This window comes from Manacus candei, unplaced genomic scaffold (genome assembly GCF_025592945.1).
Source record: "Manacus candei isolate 608988 ecotype Guabito, Panama unplaced genomic scaffold, ASM2559294v1 h1tg000182l, whole genome shotgun sequence".
Classification (NCBI taxonomy): Eukaryota; Metazoa; Chordata; class Aves; order Passeriformes; family Pipridae; genus Manacus; species Manacus candei.
The window spans coordinates 212,514-236,022 of NW_026138230.1; the positions used below are offsets into that span (position 1 = coordinate 212,514).

Here is a 23,509-nt window from a genome sequence, read left to right on the forward strand (position 1 = left end):
AACTTTTTTCTTGTATATAAGTACTTGGCCTACATTATTTTTTTTGCTTACTGTAATTAATAATGACTCATGAACTAGACTGTTAAAATTTCTATTATACTAAAAACAAATTTTGGCTTTAAGTGTATATTTAAAGTAGTGTGGTTGATACTGTGGAGGGAAGGGATGGGGCACCCAGAAGGACCTGGACAGGGTAGAGAGAAGGGCTCGTGCCAACCTCATGAAGTTCAACAAGGCCAAGTGCAAGGTCCTGCACCTGGACTGGGGCAATCCCAAACACAGGTACAGGCTGGGTGACGAGTGGATCGAAAGCAGTCCTCTCCAGTGGAGAAGGACTTGGGGTCTTGGTGAATGCAAAACTGAATATGGACCAGCAAAGTGTGCTCACAGCCCAGGGAGCCCACTGTATCCTGGGCTCCATCAAAAGAAACACGGCAGCAGGTCAAGGAAGGGGATTCTCCCCCTCTACTACTTGACTCTGCCTGCTTCAGTGGAAGGTGCCCCTGCCCATGGCAGGGAGTGGAATCAGACGACCTTTAAGGTCTCTTGCAACCCAGACCATTCTGTGATTCTGTGAAGATCTATCAGTGGCAAATACACACGGTAGGTGGGCTTAGATATCCAGCCTGCCCAGCAGCTGGCTCTCGATGCCTGGTCTCTCCAGCTGCTGGCACATGGACATGCCAGACACTCAAGGTGCACATCCCCACCTCAGTCGCTGGTACATGTTCCCTTGCACACGCCAACATACCAACAGACATGCACACTGTGGGTCCCTCTCTGTCTCCTGCACAGAGAAACACACAGACAAGTGGATCTCCCTCAACCCCACACCTTCAGTCTCTCCAGCTGTTGGGCTGGACCCCTGGTCCTTCCAATAGTCAGCTACTCCAGTGGTCTCACTAACAAAGACATACACACACCTGATTCCCAAAACAATCTACGGGCTGGCTAGTCTGGCTTGATGTCACTGGTGATCATAGACTGACATAGTCTCACTCAGTCCAGTTGTGGGCACTCAAATCCCCATGCACACATCTGTCCAGAGCACAGCCCTGTGCAGACAGAAAAAAAGAGGTAGAAATGTTAGAAGACAGGAAAGACTGTGCTGATCCAGCACAGGGTATGGCTAGACATTTGTACTGACCAACACCATTCTACATACAACAAACCTCTTGTATCCACTTTCCCTCCATTTTCCTGTGCTTGTTCATCCCCAAACTGCCTAGACCCATTCCTTTTCCCACCTTTCCTTCCTCCCCTAAACATCCCATTGTGAGTCTTGTGCAATAAATCCACAGATGCTCTTCCCCTGCACCATGTTTTCCATGCCCCAGGCAGTACCCACTTGGTCTGTAAGGTATTCTGACAACTTCTGTTCACTCACCATGACGGTGTCATCTCTAGGCCCATGGGGCTGATGGCTCCCCTGTGACAGACTTAGAAGGAGCTGGGACAGGGCCTTCATTTCTCCTACGGGGTTATTTGGTCCCCAGCCTGTGGTTGTCTCTCTTTGTTCCTACTGCTTTGTGCAGATGAACCTTTCCTGGGTTGACTGCAGGTCTGTGGTGATTCTGGGATTAGCCAGGCTAGGGCATTACTAGGATTCCCCCACCTGCCACTGTTCCTCTGTGCCACTTTGTGTGCGTGGAGGTGAGGTTTTCCCCACATAGCCTCACTCTTGTACTGGGCCACTTCTGTAACACCTTCTGGTCCTACTCACCCAGTTATTCAACATGTCTGTTTGAGAAAACACACTATCAAATCCAGTTAGAGGAGTAGATCCTTACTTAACCTCACATCCCACATCTCATAGCCATTTCCTCTTATCTTCATGTATAATTATATCAAGGTTAAAACCAGGGTAGTCTACCAAACCAGTATAGCTCCCGATGCCAGTGTCTGATTAACCTTCTCACCCTTTCTGGTTTAGCTCCTGAAATAGCAGTGATTTACTAGATTATCTTGCATCCATTCTAAGAAGACTGTTTGTATCATTGAAACTTTCTGATTTGTAGACCAGCCTCTAAGAGGATTAATGTTTATAATTGGCTTGCAGAAAGTTAGATCCCTCCCATAACTGTTGAACGTGGACAGGAGCAGACAGGCAGTGCTGTGAGAGCCACGGGAGGAAGAGGATCACTCCCGTAGCATCATTCTTCTGACCACAGACACTCATGGGAAACAACAGCAGCTCCACAGTGGATGACCTACAGGCTGTTGAGATCCACCACTGGTACAAGAAGTTCATGACGGAGTGTCCTTCTGGACAGCTGACAGAGCACGAATTTAAGCAGTTCTTTGGGCTTCGAGGGCTCGATCCGGAGGCCAACAGGTACATTGAGCAGATGTTCCGCACGTTTGATATGAACAAGGTGAGTTCTCCTGCAAGGAATTAACTGTCTCGTGCTGCTTGAAAGTGAACCAACTCCTGCACTTTTAGAGTCCTCACTTCTCTCTCAGAAACATTGGTGTGGAAAGCTGCTGAGGGATGCTAATTAAAGTAGCTAAATGCAAGGAGCAAATGAATGTGCGTAGATAATGACATAGATAACATAACCATAGGTAATAATACCTGATTACTACTTACCTTTTGCAAGTTCATCTTTGAATTTTGAGAATTTCTTATTGCGTATTATTTGACTTGGCCTTGTTTGACTATCAAAGTGCTAATTTCATTATACTTTTTCTTACATGTTCTTATTATTCAAAAATATATCTGTATGAGATTGTAGAGACCACAGGAATCAGACAGAATAGAAGTCATTATAGCATTGACAGAGAAGTAATTTCCGGGCATTTGGCAGCCAAACGAGCAGTGCATGGGCAGACAACCTCTGTGGCTCTGCTGGGTGCCAGCTGTGCTGTGTGGAACAGCAGTGAGGGGTGGGTAGTGTTCCTCTCTGTGATAGGTGACCACTGGTAACAAGCAGTAGCCCCCATAATTCCTTTAAGCATGCAATGGCCCTCACTTTTGCATGCTTTTTATCTGTATATACCTCAGCCTATGCTTGCAGGCCTGTAATCTCAATAACAAAGAAATCTGTCTTTGGGAAAATTCAGCTTTGCTCTCTGCTCCACGGTTCTGGAATGGAGCCAAGGAGGATCCAGTCACGAGGCATGTGAGCCAGGTGGGAAATCACGGGATCAGTCTTGAAGAAGGAAAGCCCAGGCACTGAGCAAAGAATGTTAGTTTGGACATGTGAGACAGCATAAGGAGTTAAGGAATGCTAAGGAATATTACAAAATTAAAGAGAGGAGCAGCCAGGCTCCATTAGGATAGCTGAGGTCTTGTAGTGAGCATAATGACTGGAAATGACTACAGATCTCAAAGAATATCCTTTCTCATCCCAAAGTCCTCTGTGCCCAGGATAGTGATTGTGATAAGAAGCAGTTTCATAAACAAAAGTAAAATCTTTACAGATTTTGCACAAGTCTTTCTTTCACTTTACCTCTCTTATTTCTTTAAATCTTTAAGGACTTGAAAATTTGTTCAAGAATTGTTGTGCATTCCAGAGTTCTCCTGTGAGCCCTGCATTATGTGGTAAACAATGTTTTAAGAAGACTCTTGGTCAGAAAAGATAAAAGGCTATCATCTAAATAAAGTGATAGTGATCTCAAGAGGAATGAAGAAAGAGCATGGCAGCTAGTGGGGATGGACCTACATCAGTCAGTTAACCTTAGTCTGTTATTAGTCATTTAATCTAAGCTCCTTTAGCTTCTTTTATGAACAAGAACACCCAGAGGAAGATCCAGCCTGTAGTAATACAGACATGATGGATGGAATCATCTGCCCTCTGGACCTTCAGATTCTGAGAACTGTGCTGAAGACAGAGGATAAATTTTCAATAGACTGATTTTATAAATTGCAACCATAGAATTATAGAACAGTTTGAGTTGGAAGGGACCTTAAAGATCATCTCATTCTAACCTCCCTGCCATGGGCAGGGACATTTTCCACTAAACCAGGTTGCTCCAAGCCCCATCCAATCTGGCCTTGGACACTTCCAGGGATGGGGCAGCTACAGCTTCTCTGGGCAACCTGTGCCAGGGCCTCCCCCCTCACCGAGTAACAACTCCTTCCCAAAATGTATTCCAAATCTCCCCTCTGTTAGATTAAAAACATTCCTTCTTGTCCTATCATGACCTGTTCATGTAAAAAGCCATTCTTCCCCTTTATTAAACCCCCTTAGGCCCCAGAAGGGGCACTGAGCTCTCCCTGGAGCCTTCTCCAGGCTGAAGAACGAATGTGAACAGCCCAGCAGACTGACAGAGCAGGGACTTTCCCAGCCCATGGGTGCACTGAGCAGGGCTGAAAACACAGTTAATGAGGAGCACAGAAACTTTATTTCAACACCCCGGTCACGTCAGCATCGGTGTGGGTGCAGCGGAGCAGCGTGGGCAGGACAGAGCAGCCTCTGGCCCCAAGGCTACCTTTGGCCCAGCAGGAAATGGCCGTGGCCCACTGTAGCCCTGGATCCCGCTCATCCCGCTGCTTAAGCCTTTTTGTCCTTCAGGAAAGGCAGGAAGTCCTGCAGCAGGTTCAGGAATTGCACCAGGATGAGGAGTGGGAATGCCGTGGGCATTAACGAGGCCGAGGAGCTCGGTGCCGGTCTCTGGCTGTGCTTGGGGGTCAGGCTGATGTCTGGCGCTGGCCTCAGATGCTGCTCAGGGGTCAGGCTGATGTCTGGCTCTGTCACTGGCCTCAGATACTGCTCGGGGGTCGAGGTGATGGCTGGCTCTGGTTCTGGACCGGCTCTTTCTGCTGGGCTCAGGCCCGTCTGGACCAGGATCCAGTTGTGGAAGTGCTGAGTGGAGGTGTAGATCCCGGGGTGCCTGGCTTTGTCACAGCCTCTTCCCCAGCTGCTCAGCCCCACCAGCCAGAAGTAGTCGACTCTGTTGTCCTTGCAGACGAGGGGACCCCCACTGTCCCCCTGTGGCAGGAGAGAGGGCTCAGGGTTTGTGGGGGCTGCTGCAGCAGCAGGGCTGGCTCCTCTCTCCCAGCCCCTGCCAGAGCCACATTCCCAGCACGGAAGGCTCTGCCTGGGGGCTGGAGCCTCCAGAGCCTTGGCTGGGAGCCGGTTGGGGGCTGTCTCATCTCTGCACAGTGGTCCCAGATGTGCAGAGGATGGATGATCCAGGGTCACATCTGCAGCTCGGGGCTGCCAGGAGCACTGGATGGGCTTTGTGGGCAGAGCCAGGCCTTGGGGACAAGGGGACACAGGGCAGGGACCCGTGGATGGGGAAGGGGAGGGCAGCCTTGGGATAGGGGACATGGGACAGGGCAGCCCTGGGATAGGGGATATGGGACAGGGCAGCCCTGGGATAGGGGCATGGGACAGGGCAGCCCTGGGATAGGGGATATGGGACAGGGCAGCCCTGGGATAGGGGCATGGGACAGGGCAGCCCTGGGATAGGGGACATGGGACAGGACAGCCCTGGCAGTGATGGGGACCCGAGGGGACCCAGGCCCAGCCCGTGCCATGTTTGGGGTCAGGGTCCCTGTGCTGTCAGGGCTGAGGGACTGGTGCCACACTCCCACCTGGCAGGTGTCGATGCCGCCCTGCGGGTACCCAGCGCACAGGTTTTCGGGGTGCACGGCCCCCCCGTACCAGCGGCTGCTGTTGCAGAGCTCTGTGTCCATGAGGTGAACCTTGGCCTCCTGCAGCACCACATCTGGTCCAGGAGTTGTAGGAAAAGAGGGGAATGAGCCCCCATCGGCTCAGTGCCAGTCCCCTCCCCTGCCTGGGAGTGCCTTCACAGAGTCACAGAATGGTTTGGGTGGAAGGGACCTTAAAGCTCATCCAGTGCCACCCCCCACTCTGGGCAGGGACCCCTTCCCCCAGCCCAGGCTGCTCCGAGACCTGGCCCTGCTGATGTCCTGCAGCCACAGCTGGACTGTGGTTGTGCCCAGCCCGTGTCCATGGGATGCCCAGCCCATGTCTCTGGGGTGCCCAGCCCATGTCCATGGGGTGCCCATTGCACCCTCAGGGCACATGTCCTTGTAGGGCCTCACCTCCTGGTGTGGCGAAACTCCATCCCGCGATGTAGCAGGATTTCAGGTCTGAGACCCTCACCGAGGTGTCGGGCACACAGCCCAGCTGGATGTAGTCACTGCACTCCACGGGCCGGTCCAGCTCCAGCAGGGCAATGTCGTTCCTTGCCGTGGCAGCCACGTAGTGCTGGTGCACCAGGATCCTCTGGATGTGCCTCACCTGGGCCTCGGGGCCCGGCTGAGTCAGATCCGTGGCCCCGATCACCACGTCCCACCGGTAGACGTCCCTGATGGAGAGAGGGGTGAGAGGGAGCAGAGCCACGGACTGTGGCAGCTTCCCAGCCTTCTGCTTCCCAAGGGAGAGAGGGAAGCAGAGAGGAAAGAGCCGGACGGGAGCAGCACGTGGTGCTGTGACCTGGGCACCCGCCGAGCTGTGGGGACACCCCTGTCCCTGCCCCTCCTTACCCGGCCCTGATGAAGCAGTGGGCGACCGTGAGGACCCACTGGAAGCTGAGGAGGACACCCGAGCACATGTGCCACGTGCCATTCTTCCAGGTGGCCTGGATGCTGACGATGCCGGGCCAGGCCCCCGGCTGGACACCGGTGCCACCCACGACGCGGGACGTGCCGTCGGCCAAAGCCATCGAGTTGTGGTCGGAAGCCATGGGCCGGAGCCCGCAGGTCCTTCTGAAAGCACAAAGCCATCACTGCCCTGCTCGTTATAGCTCCCTGCTTGGTGCTGAGGGGCAGCAGGGCCAGGGACCCCCGAGGGCACATCTGTCCCCCTGGATCTAGTGGAGCCCTGCAGATGAGCTGTGCCAGCACGTGGCTGCTGGCCAGGGACTGAGGCTTCTCCATGGGGATCAGGACACTGGGGTGTGGCTGTGGGGAACAAACAGGGCCCCTCTGTGGAACCCCTAAATGGGGCCACTGACCTGCATGCGTCCCCAGTGCCATGCACCGGCCCGGCCAGGGCCAGCAGGACCAGGAGCCACAGCCAAGCCATCGGTGCCAGCACACGTGGCAGTGCCAGGACCCGGGGTCACCTCCAGCACAGCCACCAGCGTTGTGCCCACAGCACCCACAGTGCCCCCGGCCCGGGGCTGATGTCACAGAGGGGCCGGTTCCGTGTGCTGGGCATGGCAGGGAGGGACACCGAGTCACAGAGCCAGGGAATGGTTTGGGTGGGAAGGGACTTTAACAACCACCCAGTGCCACCCCTGCCATGGGCAGGGACACCTTCCACTGGCCCAGGTTGCTCCAAGCCCTGTCCAGCCTGGCCTTGGACACTTCCAGGGATCCAGGGGCAGCCACAGCTTCTCTGGGCAACCTGGGCCAGGGCCTGCCCACCCTCCCAGCCAAGAATTCCTTCCTAACATCTGATCTAAATTTGCACTCCTTCTGCTTAAGGCCATTTCCCCCTTGTCCTGTCACTACATGCTCTTGTCCAGAGTTCCTCTCTGGCCTTCTTTTAAGCCCCCCTTAGGTACTGGAAGGGGCTCTAAGTTCTCCATGGAGTCTTCTCCAGGCTGACCAGCCCCAACTCTCTCAGCCTGTCATGCCCTTCTTCCCACCCTGCGTGAATATTTTAAATGTTGTGAGCCTTGCTGTAAAACAGTAGTGCACTGCTAGTTCACTACATTCTCCTTTTACATATGTTTATTTCCATCCATTCCAGAAAGGCATCTGACCTTATTCCAGTACCTCAATAAATGAAAGTTTCATTTTTCTGCTCTGTAATTTGTTGAAGTAGTTATTTGGAATCTTTGATGGAGATAAGTGTTTTATTTGTAGTTTGTTTTTAACCACTTCAAATTTTAGTGTTAAATCTAAGGCTTACAAACCTTTACTGTCTGGCATTTTTCCTTACAGAAGAAATAAGGGCTTTTTGAGATCCTTTGTACAATCAAGAAATGGAGTGTTGAAAACCTAAATACAGACAATTTTTCCACTGATCAAATCATATTCTATGTATTTTAAAAAACATCCCTAATCATTTTATTTCCCAGAGGATGGAGAAGAGATCTATGGCTTAGTGAAATAGCATAGTTTCCCATAAAGGCAGAGCAGACTAGCAGAGGAAACTTGCAGCCAGGGCTCAGTGTTCTCTCCCAGCAGACCAAAGGCAGTCAGCTTTAGTGGACAGAGGGGGGTTTGTTCACACTGGCCATGAGGAGTGGTAGGTTCCTCCACTGCAGGTGGTGAGAAGAGAGGAGCCTAGATATGCAATAAGTCATAACTTTAGGAATCCAGGTATTTATTGGCTGGAGGAATTGAATATATGTGTGTGTGCACTAAAGGTTTTTCCTAAGTCCAAGTCTGTGTGCCATTTGTTTGCCCTTCTCTTTCAGTTGTGAACCTAAGGAGCAATAAACAGTAAAACAGTTCCAGAGCTGTAACTCCCTCAGTTTATTCCTGTCACAGTTCAGTTTTTGTTTTCTCCCAGGATGGGTATATTGACTTCATGGAATATGTGGCTGCCCTCAGCCTCGTTCTCCGAGGGAAGATGGAGCAGAAGTTGCGGTGGTATTTCAAGCTCTATGATGTAGATGGCAATGGCTGCATTGATCGCCATGAACTGCTCAACATTATTAAGGTGAATCTCTAGGGGGCTGTGTTCTTTCCTCTTTCCTTAAAGACAAAATCACACAAGTAACACTTTTCTGTTCCCCATATGGATCATCATGGGTGAGATCTTTACATCATCCTTTCTTTGAGCAGAATTCCCCACCGTCCCGTAATGCAATAAGCAGACTTGACAGACTCTGCCACCACAGCATATGTTGCAGCATAGCTAAGCATAAAATTGTTTTAGCTGTCTAGCACCTAAATTGGACTTTCCAAGGTTTCAGACTCCAGCTGTCAGTTGCCATCTCTGCAATGTGTCCTTCACGTGTCCTTTTACCCATGAGAAGTCGGAGAGTTACTCCCAGTTTGTTTTTTAGAACCAGCTCCTAAATATAAATGCAAAACCCCATATCTGACACCAGCAAACAACTTGAAGAAGAATGATTGTGAATGGAAAGGATTGTATACGAATAGCTACTCTGGACAGAGTTGGAACTACTGGTATTAAGATCACTATGAATATCTCAGAATTAATTATGCTGCAAGTTCAGATTATTTTGTGGACAGTGGGAAATTACCAAGATGCAGGAAAGATTCAAATAAATTACAGACCCCAAATAAATTACATTTCTGAATATGAAAGGTCAGGAAATTGATTCGATAAAGATTTGAAGCCTAAGCTGTCCACAAATAAAGGCACTAAGATGTTAGCAATGCATTCTCATCTGGATATGCATTTTAGTGCTGAGTATCAAAGAGACCAAACCAAAATCAATGATTAATAATATACAGCCTCCTAGTAATAACTTGCAATAGAAATACTCAGACATTACAGTGAAGCAACAGATAGCAATAGTTAACATAGAGCTCTTAAGAAACAAGTCCCATAGGCAACAATTGGTGGCAAGCAATTTATTGCCCTTTGAATTTTGTAAGTGTAGTTCAGTGTCTTTTTTGGCAGCCTTAGGAAGTTGCTGAGGTGATTCTTGATTTTAGTAAAATAGCATTTGAAAAAGAATGAAGAAAATTATCAAATATCAAAATTAGAAAATGAATAGTCTTAGAAATCAGTATAAAGGCTCTGGAATCACATATTTCATTGACATCCTTAAACAAACGAGATAATTAGGCATGGAAAGCAAAGAGAACTGTGTTCTATGTAGTTGTAAAATAAGAAGAATTGTAGTAAACAGTAGTGGATAATGCTTTACCTTTCTCAAGCCAAAAATTAATTTCTACTGAGCTTTCAGGAGAAGCCAGACACACAGGAAGCAGTATATAAATGGAAATTGGGAAAGCAAGAGTAGAAATAAATGACCACAGCATAACAAAGGAATTTCATAATGTCAAATGCAGAGGGTGTTTGACAGTGTTCCTGGGGTTTGGTGGGCCACAGGGTCACCGACTGGGCCAAAGTGGATCAATCAGGTGGATCCTGATTCTGCCATTTCTGTAGTACCTAAACTGTACCTAAGCAGACTTAGGGTGATCCTCTGGGTTTTGCTGCTCATTCCATGCTCCAGAACCATCCTCCCTTTGCACCATTAAGTGCCAGCCATAAGGCCTGATGATTTGTATTGTGTTTTCCTCTGATTCTGGTTCATTTGTACAGGGAAAGTGCTAGGTATGACTGTCTTATTCTGAATCTATGCTGACCTGCTGCAATGGAATCATCACTATCACTCTTGGAGCCATTAGGCACACTCTTCTTCTTGCTCTTTCATTTTAGGCTATTCGAGCTATTAATGGTGGTGACCATGAAACTAGTGCAGAAGAGTTCACCAACCGAGTCTTTGACAGGATTGATGTGAATGGAGATGGTAAGATTCCTGCCTTTGCCATCCAGCTCAGATAGTCTGTTCTACAGAGAAACAAACATGTCTTCCTTTCTTGGTTGAACTTTATGCCTCTTCATTTCATATTTTCTTTTTATATGCATTCTCAGCCAGTAATCCATTCTCCATTAATCAAAAGGCATTTTTCTCCTTGCATCATACATAATCAATATGTCCAGATTTGTTCCCTGTGCTGAGTGTCATCTGTGTTCTGTTCACATGAGTTTGGTACTGGGGTTTTGGAGTGGTGTTTTGTTTTGTTTTGTTTTGTTTTGTTTCCTTTTTATATGTTGCTGTGTAGCTTATACCAGTTAGAAGTGGGAAATATTAACAAATGGCCCCAGCTGTTCCTACGTATTTCAGCAGGGAAAGGAAGAACTGGAATTTAATGTTGAAGTTCAGAGTTTCTTCACTGGGTCTATTGCAGGCAGTACAGCAATCACATGAGGTGCTCAGTCAAAAGGTGATCAACACCACTGTAGTCACTGTACGTCCCTGAGAGATATTTCTTTCCTTACTACTTCAGGTACTCATGACCTCCTAACAGGCTCTTTTGTTATTCCAGAATAACTCTGCTGAGCTGCTTCCCTGCACAAGGGCTTTTTGGCCTAGGACAGAAAATATATTTCTGCCCGTCATAGCCTCCCTCTATCACTTCTTTTATCCATGAAAACCAGCAAGTATAGGACAGGTTATGACTATGACAGGTTGGGCCAAAAAGGAGGTGGATAATCCAGCCTTATTTATAGGATGCTACGATCCCACTCCTTAGCCACACACTTCCTCTGTTCTTTCTTATGTATCCCTTCCTTTCTACAGGAAAAAAGGAAGGTTATGTTTCACAAAAATTAAGACTCTCTGAGGCCTCAGTGCTTTAGAACAGTGCCTGTATAGTAAGTGGTGTCTAAGGTTAGATTGCTGTACTCCTTTTCCTGTCAAATGTGGATTCTGATGCCTTTTGTTTGTGTCTGACACAGGTGAACTTTCTCTGGATGAATTTGTGGAGGGAGCAAGGAAAGACGAGGAGTTCATGCAGGTTATGATGAAAAGTTTGGACCTGTCTCACATTGTGGCCATGATCAACAACCGTCGGCATAGTATATAAATCCAGCTGAGAGAAAATGCTGTGCCTATAGACAGAAGGGTATAGAAACACAAGGAAGGAGAGACACCATTTTTTAAAACAAAATTTCCATAAACATGAATATGGAAGTAGGAACAGAAAGACACTGCTAAATTTTTATCTGAGTGCACGTTCCTGTACAAATACTGAAGCTTAGCCACGTAAATGCAGGACAGGTTCAGAAAACTGGATCTGCGTGTCAGTATTTGACTTGACTTCCTAAAATTTAAAGACCAAATTTCAGGGCACAAATTTCCTCCTTATTCTGTGTCCCAGATTGTCACTTTGCAATGGACTGAAGGTAATGCCAGGTTTGTGAAGAACACTAGCAGAACTGGATGATGACATGTACAAAAGAAGAGCTTCAAACTGTTATCAACGTAGAGAACTGTCAAAAGAATGTAACTTGTGCTGCTCTTGTCATGACATTGGTTCATAAACACCAGCATGGTTGTCCATACCAGATGTGCTTCTATTTGTTAGTCTCTACAGGAGTAGTTTTAGTCATAAGATCACAGGAACTGGAAGAAAAACCAGTCTGATAGTGACAAATCTGTCCCAGCTGCACTGTCAGCAATGCAGATGTTTGAGCTTTCTGTGATCAAAGAACTCTACCAAACAACTCAACAGTCTGGAGCAGCTTCTGTAACCAGAGAAAATATGCTGCTCAGTTTCCCAAAGCATTACTTGAGAGATCAAATCTTTTATACACTTGTTGCCCTGCTTATTCTCTTCTCATACAAGTGAATCCCTGAAAGTGTTCAAGGCCAGGTTGAACAGGGCTTGGAGCAACCTGAACTAGTGAGTGGCATCCCTGCCAATGGCATAGGGTTGGAACTAGATGATCTTTGAGGTCCCTTCCAACCCAAACCGTTCTGTGACTCTATGATAAATGAAGTATGTGAAGATGATCTTGTTGCTTCACATGTTCTTCATTGGTGTTTTATTTTGGTCTTGAGGAGACAACCTAATCAAAACAAACATCTCAGCAAGGTGACTTGTGAATCCTGCTGTTCATGTGAATGCCAGAGTGAAGTTAATACTCTGTGCTGCCACAAAGGGCTCTCTGTACAGGGTGGGAAGAGTGATGTAGCATGGATAGAACCTCAGCAAAGTGTCTTGTTCACTGACATTAGATAAGGTCATGATCAGAAGCTCCTTTGACTTCAGAGAGAGAACCAGAAGGAAAGAAGAATGCAGGAAAAGTTCAGCTGAGTGCCTATGCCATAGCTGGCATGTTTTTCCTGTGCAGGAGGAAGAACTTGCAGACTTTAGACTGGACTTATTCTTGTTCATATTTAAGCTTCTGTGATGTTCACATGTGTGTTGGGTTTGCGTGGCCACCTTTTGGCTGCGGGGGGGTGGGGTGGGCACCTACAGGAGTGGCTTCTGTGAGAAGCTGCCAGAAGTTTCCCCCTTGTCCAGCAGAGCCAATGGCAGCTGTCTCCAGGATGGACCCACCGCTGGCCAAGGCTGAGCCCAGCAGAGATGGCAGTGACACCCTGGGGATAAGGTATTCAAGAAGGAAAAAGTTATTGGGCAGAAGCAATTGCAGCCAGAGAAGAGAGGAGTGAGAATATGTGAGAGGAATAGCTCTGCAGACACAAAAGTCGGTGAAGAAGGAAGGGGAAGAGATGCTGTCAAATGTGCTGGAGCTGAGATTCCCCTGCAGCCAATGGTGCAGCCCATGGAGGTCCACAGGGGAGCAGAAATCCACCTGCAGCCCATGGAAGAGCCCCATGTCGGAGCAGGTGGATGCTGAAGGAGGCTGTGATCCAGTGGTTACGCCAGGATCCTGGGAGGGTCCTGGCAGGGCCTGTGGAGAGAAACACATGCTGGAACAGTTCCTGAAGGACTGACCCCATGGAAGGGCCCACACTGGAGCTGTTCCTGAAGGACTCACCCTGTGGAAGGACTCATGCTGTGGAAGGACCCACACTGGAGCAGTTCCTGAAGGACTGAACTTGCAAGAAGGACCCACACTGGAGCAGTTCTTGAAGGATGGAACCTGCAGGAAAGACCCTGCACTGGAGCAGCTCATGAAGAACCACAGCCCATGGGAAGGACTCATGTTGGGCAAGTTCATGGAGGACTGTGTCCTCTGAGAGGGACTCCATGCTGCAGCAGGGCAAGGACTCCCCTCCCTGAGGGGGAAGCAGCGACATGAACTGACCATAACCTCCATTTCCATATCCCTGCACTGCTGGCGGGGAGGAGGGAGAGAATCAGGAATAAAGTTAAGCCTGGGAAGGAGGAAGAGGTGGGGGGGAAGGTGTTTTTAAGATTTGTTTTGCTTCTCATTATCCTAGTGTGATTTTGATTGGTAATAAATTCCTTTAATTTCTCCAAGTCAGGTCTGTTTTGTCTGTGATGGTAATGGGTGAATGACCTCTTCCAGTCCTTATCTCAACTCATGAGCTTTTGTTGTATTTCCTCTCGCCTGTCCAGCTGAGGCCCATCCAGCCTGGCCTGGAACACTTGCAGGGATCCAGGGGCAGCCTCGGGTTCCCTGTGCAGCGTGCTCTAATATCTCTCCACTGGCATCATGAAAAATGTTGTCAGCACGTTTTGTGTGACGATGGTAAGCAGGACCCGGGTGAAAATTGCGTTCTCTGAGGTGCAGAGGAAAATAATTATCCTTTGAAGTCAAATGTATTCAGTTTTGCACGAGTCTTGTCTGCCTTATGTTTGAATTGCTTTCTATTGTAGGCAGTTGTTTTAAATTAAACTTTTATTTTGTGTCTCCCCCCTCAGCATCCTGTACGAGACAAAGCTACCTTTCTTTCCTCGTAGGAATGGACCGGCCGGGCTTTGGCAATGTGGCCCCTCGAAAGACTAAAGTGACCTCTTCCAGCAGGGGAAGACTGAAGCAAGGGGTGCCAGGAAGAACTGGAGTCTCCGGAGAATAAAAGCTGGAAACGTGCCCCCGAAAGTCCCTAGCCCCGGGTGGTCAGTGGTCTGACTTGCACAGACCAGTGGCCTTGGCCAGGAGCGGTCCTGCCGGCCTGTAATTTGAATTTCCTGCCCAGGCTGTAATTTGAATTTCCACTGGGTGCTGGCAAAGCCCCCCTGGGGGTGAGCCCCGGTGCCTGGCAGGAGCGGAGCGGGCTTGCGGGGTCCTCCTGGCAGGCGTTGTGTTTAAGGGAAGGGCAGGGGAGCCTTTCTCTGTCCCAGGGGAGCTTCAGTGTTCTTTCTTCCTCTCTGGAGGACTAAGAACTAAAAAAATAAAAAATAAACGAGAAAGAAAAGAAAATGAAAAATAAAGAGAATAAAAAATTAAGGCAATAAAGAAGGCAATAGAAAATACAAGAGAAAATTAAAGAAAAAAAATAAAAGCGGGCAAACTAAAAAGGCCCTAATAAAATGCCAAGTGAAATGAAAGGGAAAAACAAGGCTTCTTGGGCACCCCGGGGTTTACTCCCCGCTCCGCTCCGCTCCGTCACTTGGGGGTCCCCCCTAAAGTGTGAGAAGGGGACCCCAAAAGGTGGGCGGGGGAAGGCCGGGGAGCCGAAAAGGCAGCGGAGGGGGTGCCGCGAAATGTGAGGGAGGGGCCCCGGCAAAGCGGGCGAGGCGCGCGCAGTGAGAGAGAAGGAAAGCGGGCGGGGGGGGGGGCAGGCAAGGTGGCGACCGCGGCGCATGCGCAGTCGTAAGCGAGACGCAGGCGATCACGTGGTAACTAAGGGCGGGTGGGTCGGCGGGGAAGCGGCGACGCATGCGCAGTAGCTCATGTGCCGCTGCAGCTCTCCCCGCTCGACTTGAGGGTCGGTTCCGGCGGCACGGTGGGAGCTGCGGTCTCCCGTCTCTCCCGGGGTGTGTGCGGGGGGAATAACATGAAGATTTTTGGGGCGAAAGCGCAGAAATTAGCGAGGGTCGTTCTCCGGGTAAACCGGAGCACCGGAAGTAGAGAGCGACCGGACTATTTTCGAGGGCGCACCATCAAAGATGGCGCCCTCCCGGACCGGAAGTCCTACGAGGACGTACAGAAAGATGGCGGCGCTCTGATCGGAAGTCCTCGAAGTCCGTACACAAAGATGGCGGCCCCGGTCCTGCAGTCCGCCAAGCCCACACTCAAGATGGCGCCGCCAGGACCGGAACTTAGCCCAGACCACACTAATGATGGCAGCGAGAGGCCCCCTTGCCTCAGAGAGGCGTCTGTCCTGTTGCCTGACCTCCGCCCCGACCCGGACCCCCGCCCCGCGCCCGCAGCGCCGTCTCGCCGCGCCGCTTCCCGCTCTGGGGACAGGGCGGGGCGCTCGGCGGTGCCGGGCCCGGGCGGCAGGTTCGTGGGCGGCGGCAGGCGCTGGCAGCCCCCTCTCGGCGTCGCGGCGTGCGGCGCAGGCGCGAGGACCCCAGGCAGACACGGCGCGCCGGTCCGCTCCGCTCCGCTCCCGCTCGCACCCCCGTCCCCGCCCCGCTCGATCCCGCCGTGCCCTGGAGATGCTGTCGGAGCTGCGTCGCCGCCTTCCCCCATCAGAAGCGACCCACGTCGGCAGATCCGACGTCGGACTCTCCAGGAGATCGTCCCCGGGGTGAGCGGGACCCGGCGGGGGCGCGGCCGCTCTTCTGCCTCTCCCGCGGCCATCGGGGGACTGCAGGCAGGGGAAGCTACAGGCAAGTTTCTCGCCTCTGCGAAGAAACTTGCACCTGCGTGCCGCCGCCAGGAGAAGGGGCGGCGAGAGCGGCAGGCGGCAGGGCCGGGTTTTGATGTGCCCTGGCATTGCAGTTCCCCGGGGAGGGTCTGTGCTGCCTCAGGGCCCCTGTCTGTGCTGCCGGGAGAGGGAAATCCTTTGGGGAGCTGGGATGGAAACGGAAACTCTGTGAATTGCTCAGCTTTTCCTAGGGAAGGGCAGGTTTTAGGGAAGAAAGGCCCGTCCTCGCGAAAGGCGCCGCGGGTCTCGCAAGGGGGGGGGGCGCGGCTGCAGTGCCGTTCCCGGCCGTGTCCGCCAGGCGGCGACCGCGAGGCAGCGCCCGGCGGTCGGGGCGGGCCGGGAAGCGGCGCCTGCGCAGAGCGAGGCGTGGGCCGGGAAGCGGCGCCTGCGCAGAGCGAGGCGTTGGCCGGGCCGGGCCTGAAGCGCTCGGGGCCGCCGGGCAGGGCAGTGGCGGCGACCGGCCGGGGCGGGGGGTGGGGGGTAAGAGCAGGTTTTAGGGAAGAAACGCCTGTGGTGAGTAATCAGAAGAGAAGGGTGAAAGCCAAGAGCCTTTGACTTCCCCGGTCCACCTAATTTTCTTGTTCTCCTCTCTTTCAGGACAGGGAAAATCGTTGACTTGGGTCCAGCAATGCCGAATGTGTTGGGGTGTGAGCAGCCAAAGGCAACAGGCTCCAGCCCCACCGACCGGCGCTGGGGGCTCCTGGTGCAGCCCGTGGGGTGGGATAAGTCAGAGGGACATGTTTCTCTCCTCCTGCCTGTTGGCATTTGCTCCCTGGGCACTGGCTCTGTTTCCACTGCAGGTTGGTCCTTGCCGTGCTGGGAAGGGTGGAGAGGAAGGGGTGAAGGGCTGGGTGAGCGTGGGGTCCCCGAGCTGTGGGGTTGGGCTGTGCTGAGAGGGGCAGGTGGGTCCCCGTTGGTGAGCCCGAGCCTTGGCTTGGGGGTTCAGGAGCCCGGGGGGCCGAGCTGGGGGCTGTTTGCAGCTCTGCCAGGGCTGGGGCTGACACAGTGCTGGGGGAGAGCCTGGAGCTGGGCTGGGCCGGGGGACAGACGCAGGGGAGCTGGGGGAGGGTTTGGGACTCCCTGGGGGAAAGGAGGGATGGATGGGCTGGATGGAGCCACAGGCACGTGCTCGTGGGAACACACTTGTCCAGGGTGCTGGGATCCGGGTCAAACTCCAGTTCCCCTCGTGTCCAGGGATGCAGGGTCTGAGGGATTGGATTTCCCGGGGGGGTTGCAGGAGACCAGGAGTGAGAGGAAACACAGTGCCAGAGCAGGCTGTGCTTGCCTCTGAGGACAGAGAGCCTGTGGGCTGAGGTGAGATTGCTGTGAGTGTTGGGATGAGCATTCCAGTGAACAGGGAGCTTGGAATTCCAGGTGCTGATGGAACCATCACCTTAGGTGTGTTTAGTTTGTGTCTGTGGGAGCTGGGATTCGGGCTGGAGAGCTGTTGCTGGGAACAAAGGGTGGAGAAAACCTGCTCCACGCATGTGTAAGGAAGGATGGAGTAGCAGGGAAGGGGAGTATTTCTATACAGTATCAATATTCTCCATGTGGGATGGAGCAGCAATGGGGGTGGTTGGGTTTGGCCTGGGCCGGTCAGGATCTGCCATAAACAACCCACCAGACCCTGAACCCTCACTGGACATGTCCAGCCCCTCAGCAGAAACCCAAGTTGTTCATTTGTTACAGAGGACAAATGATTGGTAATTGCTTCTGAGCTGTGGAGAATTCCCTTTGGAATGATCAAGCAGAGGGTGTAACAAGGCAGGCAGAGCATTTCTTTTGGCTCTTTTTTTTTTTCTGGTTTGTCATTTTCTTTGGCTTCAATGCATTTTGTGTGCTCCTGTTCAGGAAGCAGCGTATTTTTACCTTGAAATTTGGGGTGGTTTTGTTTGTTTGTTTAGGATTTTTTTCTTTCCCAGTTGAATCAGGCCTAGTCCAGTGTTGTCCTACAGGACTGCTTTGGTGCTGGGTCAGAGAGAGAGAAGGGGAATGACTTTTCATTCTCTTCCAAGCACAAGTGGAAGGTTGTCTTGTCCCTCCCCAAAGCACTGCAGGCACATGGGAGTAGCTCAGTGCTGGCCCAGTTCTCTGAGAAACACCCGTGGGGGAGAGGTTTAAGTCTTAATGACAACGCTCTGGTCTCTTGATGGCAAAGACTGGGTCCTCCAGTCCCAGCCTGATGAGGGAGAACAGGAACCTCTGTTCTTCATGGCAAACCTTCTGTTACTCCTTGTGCAGTCTTTTCTTTCCGTTGTATGTGTTACTTTCCAGAATCTCTCCGAGGAAAGCTGTTACAAATTTAGAGGTAGGACTGGAATTTGGGGCTGTTCCCTACAAACTCCTGCAAAGCCTGAAGGACCGGGCTGATGACTGCTCTTAACAAAGGTGGTTTATTAATATTCCGTCAGATTTCCCTCAGCTCTGGGCAGGACAGGCAAGGGTTAGGGTGGGGAATTGTGCAAGCAAGACTTGTTATTTCTCCTGTGTGTGTGTCAGTTTGGCAGGGCTGGGAGAAGGAGGACTCGTGCGGGCACCTCCAGAGACAGCGGGAACGGGAGCGTGCTGCGGAGGAGGGAAATTCCAGGGGGTGGGTGCTGAGAAATTTGTCCTTCCCTCGCCCTGTGCTCTGCACTTAGCAGTGGGTCAAGTGCAGAAGTTTCCTGGGGACCCTGGGAAATGATGCCGGGTCTGCCAAGAAAAGTGGGGCCAAAGGAGCAGGACCTGGGTCTGCCAGCGTGGGAGAAACAAGGGACGGGTCATCCTCTGCCTCCAGGAGGGAGGGCAGCAGGAAAGGCCACGGACTAAAGCACTCAAGTGCCGTTCCCCAGGGAGCCCCTGCCCAGACCTGAACTTGCTTCTGCACTTGCTGTCCCTTTCCCAGCGGAGCCGAAGCGTCGGGTGCGGCTGCCGGGGGGATGGAGCTGCCAAGGACAAGCTGGGAGGGTGTTTGCGAGGGAAGGGGGTAGAAGGAGCTCTTGATGTGCTTTTTATACTTCTTCATCCCACAGAATTGCCACGAGAGGAAATACTTCAGAGGGGCTTCCCTCCAGATAAGCCCTGAAGATGCCAGGAGGTTTCAGCCGGGAGGAAAGGAGCTGTGGAAGAAAAGCAGCCTAAAAACAGCCAGTGGGGATCATCAGGTTTTCCAACCAAGAAGAACAGGGAGAGAGATGAGGGAATCGGGTTCCAATTCCTAATGATTTGGTGGGTGCAGGAATGATTTCTGTGTGTTTTCCAGTCCCTTTGGATTCCTGAGATGATTTTAAAATGATGGCTTTAGCAATCAACTAAATCGCAGATGTTGTTTTTGAGAGGAAATGATGCCAAATAAATGCAGAGAGAGAGCATGGAATCATCCTGGGGTCCTGGAGTGGTTTGGGTTGGAAAGGATCTCAGGGATCATCTGCTTCCACCCCCTGCCACAGGCAGGGACACTTAATAGACATCCAGCCTGGCCTTGGCCACTTGCAGGGATGGGGCAGGCACAACTTCTCTGTGCCAGGCCACCTCCCCACCCTCCCAGGGAAGAATGTCTCCCTTCTGTGCAATCTTTCCCTTTCTTCTCTGCAGGAAGTGGGCTGGGACAAGGGAATTGGCTCCCACGAGGCCGAGGATCAGAGCGGGCTGTGCACAGGGGACAACTTCCACTTCCGAATGGGGAAGGGCCCCTTCGTGCCCACCCCTGGCAAACTGGGACAGAGTAACATCTGCCTGCAGCTGGCTGGAGTTCCCGTTGGCTCTGGGCTTTCTGCCCACGGGCCAGGGATCATGGCTAGAGTCCTTCAAACCTGGGGCACAGTGGCCTTCACACCATCCCTGCAGCCCGTCCAGGGCAGGCTGCTGCCCATCGGCCCCTGATCGCAGGTGGGTGTAGAAGTGATGGTGTTTAGGGAATGCTGATTGTATTTCCCTGACTTTAGCCATGTGGTCATTAAAAAGAGAAAAATAACAAGTCTGTGGAAATGCCCTGCACGTGGGAGCTTGCGGCGCTCTGGGTTAAATCTTGGCTCTCTAACGTTAAAACTGTGGGCGAGGGGCGGTGGCCGAGCAGGGCCAGCGGCGGGGCCGGACGGGGCCGGCCCGGGGGTCCCTTCCCCGCGGGGTCGCAGCCGCGGGACCCGCCCCCGCCCCGCGCGGCCCCTCCCGGCGCGCCCCGCCCGTCCTTGGGGGCTGCGGCCGCTCCCGGCGCTGCCGAGGCTGCCGGGGAGGGACCGGCCTGTGCTGGGGGCACGGGGTTCGTTCCTTGGGGTCGAGGGCGGCAGCGGGAGCGGCGCTGCGGGGCGGGACGGGCGGGAGGGGCCGGGGGAGGGCGGGGAAGCCGCGGCGGGGCCCGGGGGCTGCAGCTCTCTGGCTTCCGACTGGCTTTGCAGACATTTGCAGGCACGAACCCCCATACGCACATAACTCCTCTCGCATCCCCTGGTTGTTCCCATACAGGATGTCCCCCACACAGTGCCCAAGTCACTGGTGAAGTGCCTGAGCTGCTTCCAGTCAGAGCCGTTCGGGAAGTGACACTCGGCTTTTCCCAGAAACTGAAACACCCCTCTGTTGTCCAGGGGAACCCCCGCCTCCTCCAGGAGCCCCCACCATCCCACAGCAGGTTGGGAGCTCAGGGTGGGGAAGGCAAGGCAAGGCAAGGGAGTGATAGGCAAGGCAAGGAATGGCAAGGAAGAAGTGGACAGTGAAGGTGAGTTTAGGGTAATCAAGGCAATGTATGTCAAGGGATAGGCAGGGCAAGGCAAGGCAGGGGACTGGTTTGCAAGGCAATTCAAGGCAAGGAGAGGGAGCGGAAGGTAAGGCAAGTCATGAGAGGGGCAAGTAAGGCAAGGCAACATGCAGGCAGGTAAGGCAAGTCTGGGAAAGTGTATACAAAGCAAGGAAGGGTTAGTCAAAGCAAAGGAAGGCACGGCAGGTGAGAGAAAGGCAAGGCAAGTTATGGGTAGGACAAGCAAGGAGAGGTAGTGGTAGGCAACACAAAGAAGTCAGTGGGCAGGTGTTGGAGGTGGACAGATGAAGGAGATATCGCCTCTCAAGAAGGACTATGCTATGGAAGCAAAGAGGGACTTTTATGAACTGTTGCAGAGTGTGTTTTGTGTTTAGTATTGTGTTTTCTTTATTGTAATATTCCCCTCATTGTTATACCCTACTTTTCCAGCACTTTCCCTCATCCCTCATGGCCCTAAGCCACGTCCTCTTATTGGTTAATTTTTGGTGCAGTGCCATGTATATTTATGTTTCTCCTTATATGGTGCTTGTTTGAATGCTCCGCCTTAACTCCACCCTCTGTTCCAGTGCCTTCCCTGCCCTGCATTAGAAAAGGTGGGAGCCATGTTGTGTTGATGCATTCTAGTAAAACCTTTTCAGCTGGATGCCAGAAGCCTGTCTGCCTGCTTCCTTCGGAGCTAACTGCGACAAGCGACACCCTGCGCGTGGCACGACCGACAAGACTTCTAACAGCTAAAGAATAACAAGGTAAAAAGCTCGAATTTCATAACATCAAAGCATAACATAAAAATGGGAGCCCGTTTAAGTAAAAATGAAATGGAACTATACAAGCGCATAAAGGAGTTTATTGAGGAAGGAGGGCATCCCATAGATAAAGACTCTTTAAGATCTCTTGTGATATGGATGAACAAAAGCAAAGAGACCACCCCAATAGACCTGAACTATAAAGAATGGGACAAATTAAAAGATCCCTTAAGGGAAGCTGTCCTTAGAGGAGACAAAGAAGCTGCCAAGGCAGTGCCCACTTGGAAACTGGTTTTTCGGATCTTAAAAAGGGCTGCAAAACCAGAAGAGTTTCTGGCTCGGTATCAGGGGGTGGAAAATTTGCCTACTGCACTATCGCAGATAGAACTCAATAAACTCTACGGCTTCGACTATCTTAACAACGCTGCCTGTGCCCCAGTCCAAAGTGATGAACACAAACCCTCAACATCTTACCAGCCTTACACCACCGATGAACCCCAGTGGAAAACCTTCTACAGGAGCGATTGAGATGTCATAGTGACAACAAGTGGTTTTACAAACAAATCGAATTAGAAAGAGGAGAAATGATCTAATATAATTTCTGATTTAATTTTGTGTATTAAGTTGTTTTTTCTTATTATTTAATAATATTTAAAGTATACCTCACAAAATTACCTAACCGTTTTCTAAATTTGCTTAAATCTTGATGTTTTTTAATAATTTTTTGAGGTTTTATAATAATCGTCTTTATTAACATAGAGAAGTTCATATATGTTTTGGAAATGAAGAAAGGTACAATTTATCTTTGAATTATAAAAGTGTTTATATGGTTTTGAATTTTAAGTTGAATAAGAAAAAACTCGGAAACTATGCTTGTGTGAATGAAAATGGTGCACCATGTTAAGGTACCTTGAATTATGATATAATTAGCACCAGATCAGATTTCAAGATGTTAAATTGTTATGGTTAAATAAGGTTCTTTCACAAGTTCAGAAATAGTTTGTAGTTCAGGTTTATTTGTTCCTGTGCGTTCATAAGCTCGAGCTAAAGTTCGGATTTCAATAAGATTTACATTTCTGTTTGCCTGAGTTGGAAATCTCCACCACCTCGATTTGCACCGTGGGAACATCAGTTGTTAGTGCAGGGAGGAGGTTCAAAGGTGACTGTTCCCAGCCATGAAGGCTCGAGAGGGATGCTCGGGGTAGGAGCCACCCAATGGTTCCCCAGCAATATCCGGATCCAGACAGATCCGGAAAGCTGGTTGTGCTAAGGCAGAATTCAGCCTAGCACTCTACAGTGCAAATTGGAACCACAGAGCCTTAAGCCCAAGTGGTTCCAGCGAGGGACTGGTCTCCTGACACGACCAAGGACTAGCCTAGTTGGTAGAGCGGGAGACGCTGGTCCTCGGGGCGGAGGCATCCCACATTGCCTCGGAGTTAGCCACCCTAAGGGCTAGGGCTAAGCTACCCACACAGGCTCAGGTATCATTTATTTTGGAGATTTCTCTTTTTATAATTTCTATATAGGGCTTAAAAATTCTTTAATGTAGTAACATATGTTTTAAAACAAATCTATAAAAGGTTTCACAGTTCTACAAGTTTTAGACAGTTCCATTTCAAGTTATAAAGTCCTGTTGCTGTCACTAAAATTATCAAGACAAAAATCAATCGAAAGAAAGACAAATTAGAAAAAAATGATATACTGGAAAAGGTACATAATGACCCCTCAGCCAAGCCACCTATGCCTTTGAGGCCTCACTGCCTCCAGCTGTCTCAGCCCAGTTCCTGCTCCCTGTCCTTGGTGTCCACAGGACCACTGCAGCCGTGGGAACAACAGCATGCAGCCAGAACATCCCTGAGATCGCACC

The 23,509-nt window shown here is 50.9% G+C and overlaps 3 protein-coding genes across 7 annotated transcripts; 2 read left to right on the plus strand and 1 right to left on the minus strand.

Annotated features, from left to right (window-relative positions):
* The first annotated feature begins 2,177 nt into the window (after window positions 1–2,177).
* LOC127463940 (guanylyl cyclase-activating protein 1-like) lies at window positions 2,178–15,111 on the plus strand. The gene is made up of 4 exons (XM_051773968.1): window positions 2,178–2,375; window positions 8,442–8,591; window positions 10,293–10,383; window positions 11,376–15,111. The coding sequence occupies exons 1-4, from the start codon at window positions 2,178–2,180 to the stop codon at window positions 11,501–11,503; spliced, it is 567 nt and encodes a 188-aa protein (XP_051629928.1). The 3' UTR covers window positions 11,504–15,111.
* Window positions 4,951–7,085, minus strand: LOC127463939 (acrosin-like). Its single transcript, XM_051773967.1, has 5 exons — window positions 6,931–7,085; window positions 6,461–6,682; window positions 6,017–6,282; window positions 5,543–5,676; window positions 4,951–5,203 (listed from the first exon to the last, which is right to left on the minus strand). Exons 1-5 carry the CDS (start codon window positions 6,999–7,001, stop codon window positions 5,144–5,146), a joined length of 753 nt encoding a protein of 250 aa, XP_051629927.1. The 5' UTR covers window positions 7,002–7,085; the 3' UTR covers window positions 4,951–5,143.
* A 206-nt stretch (window positions 15,112–15,317) lies between the features above and the next one.
* Window positions 15,318–20,599, plus strand: LOC127463938 (uncharacterized). Of its 5 annotated transcripts, none has more exons than XM_051773965.1 (5): window positions 15,623–16,050; window positions 16,768–16,970; window positions 18,670–18,760; window positions 19,182–19,377; window positions 19,744–20,599. In XM_051773965.1, the coding sequence occupies exons 1-4, from the start codon at window positions 15,635–15,637 to the stop codon at window positions 19,225–19,227; spliced, it is 756 nt and encodes a 251-aa protein (XP_051629925.1). In that variant the 5' UTR covers window positions 15,623–15,634; the 3' UTR covers window positions 19,228–19,377; window positions 19,744–20,599. The 5 variants fall into 5 exon arrangements, 4 of the variants coding, with proteins under 4 accessions (XP_051629926.1, XP_051629923.1, XP_051629924.1 ...); XR_007901095.1 differs by lacking the exon at window positions 15,623–16,050 and adding an exon at window positions 16,650–16,683; XM_051773966.1 differs by lacking the exon at window positions 18,670–18,760 and having other exon boundaries at window positions 15,318–16,050.
* Window positions 20,600–23,509: the final 2,910 nt, after the last annotated feature.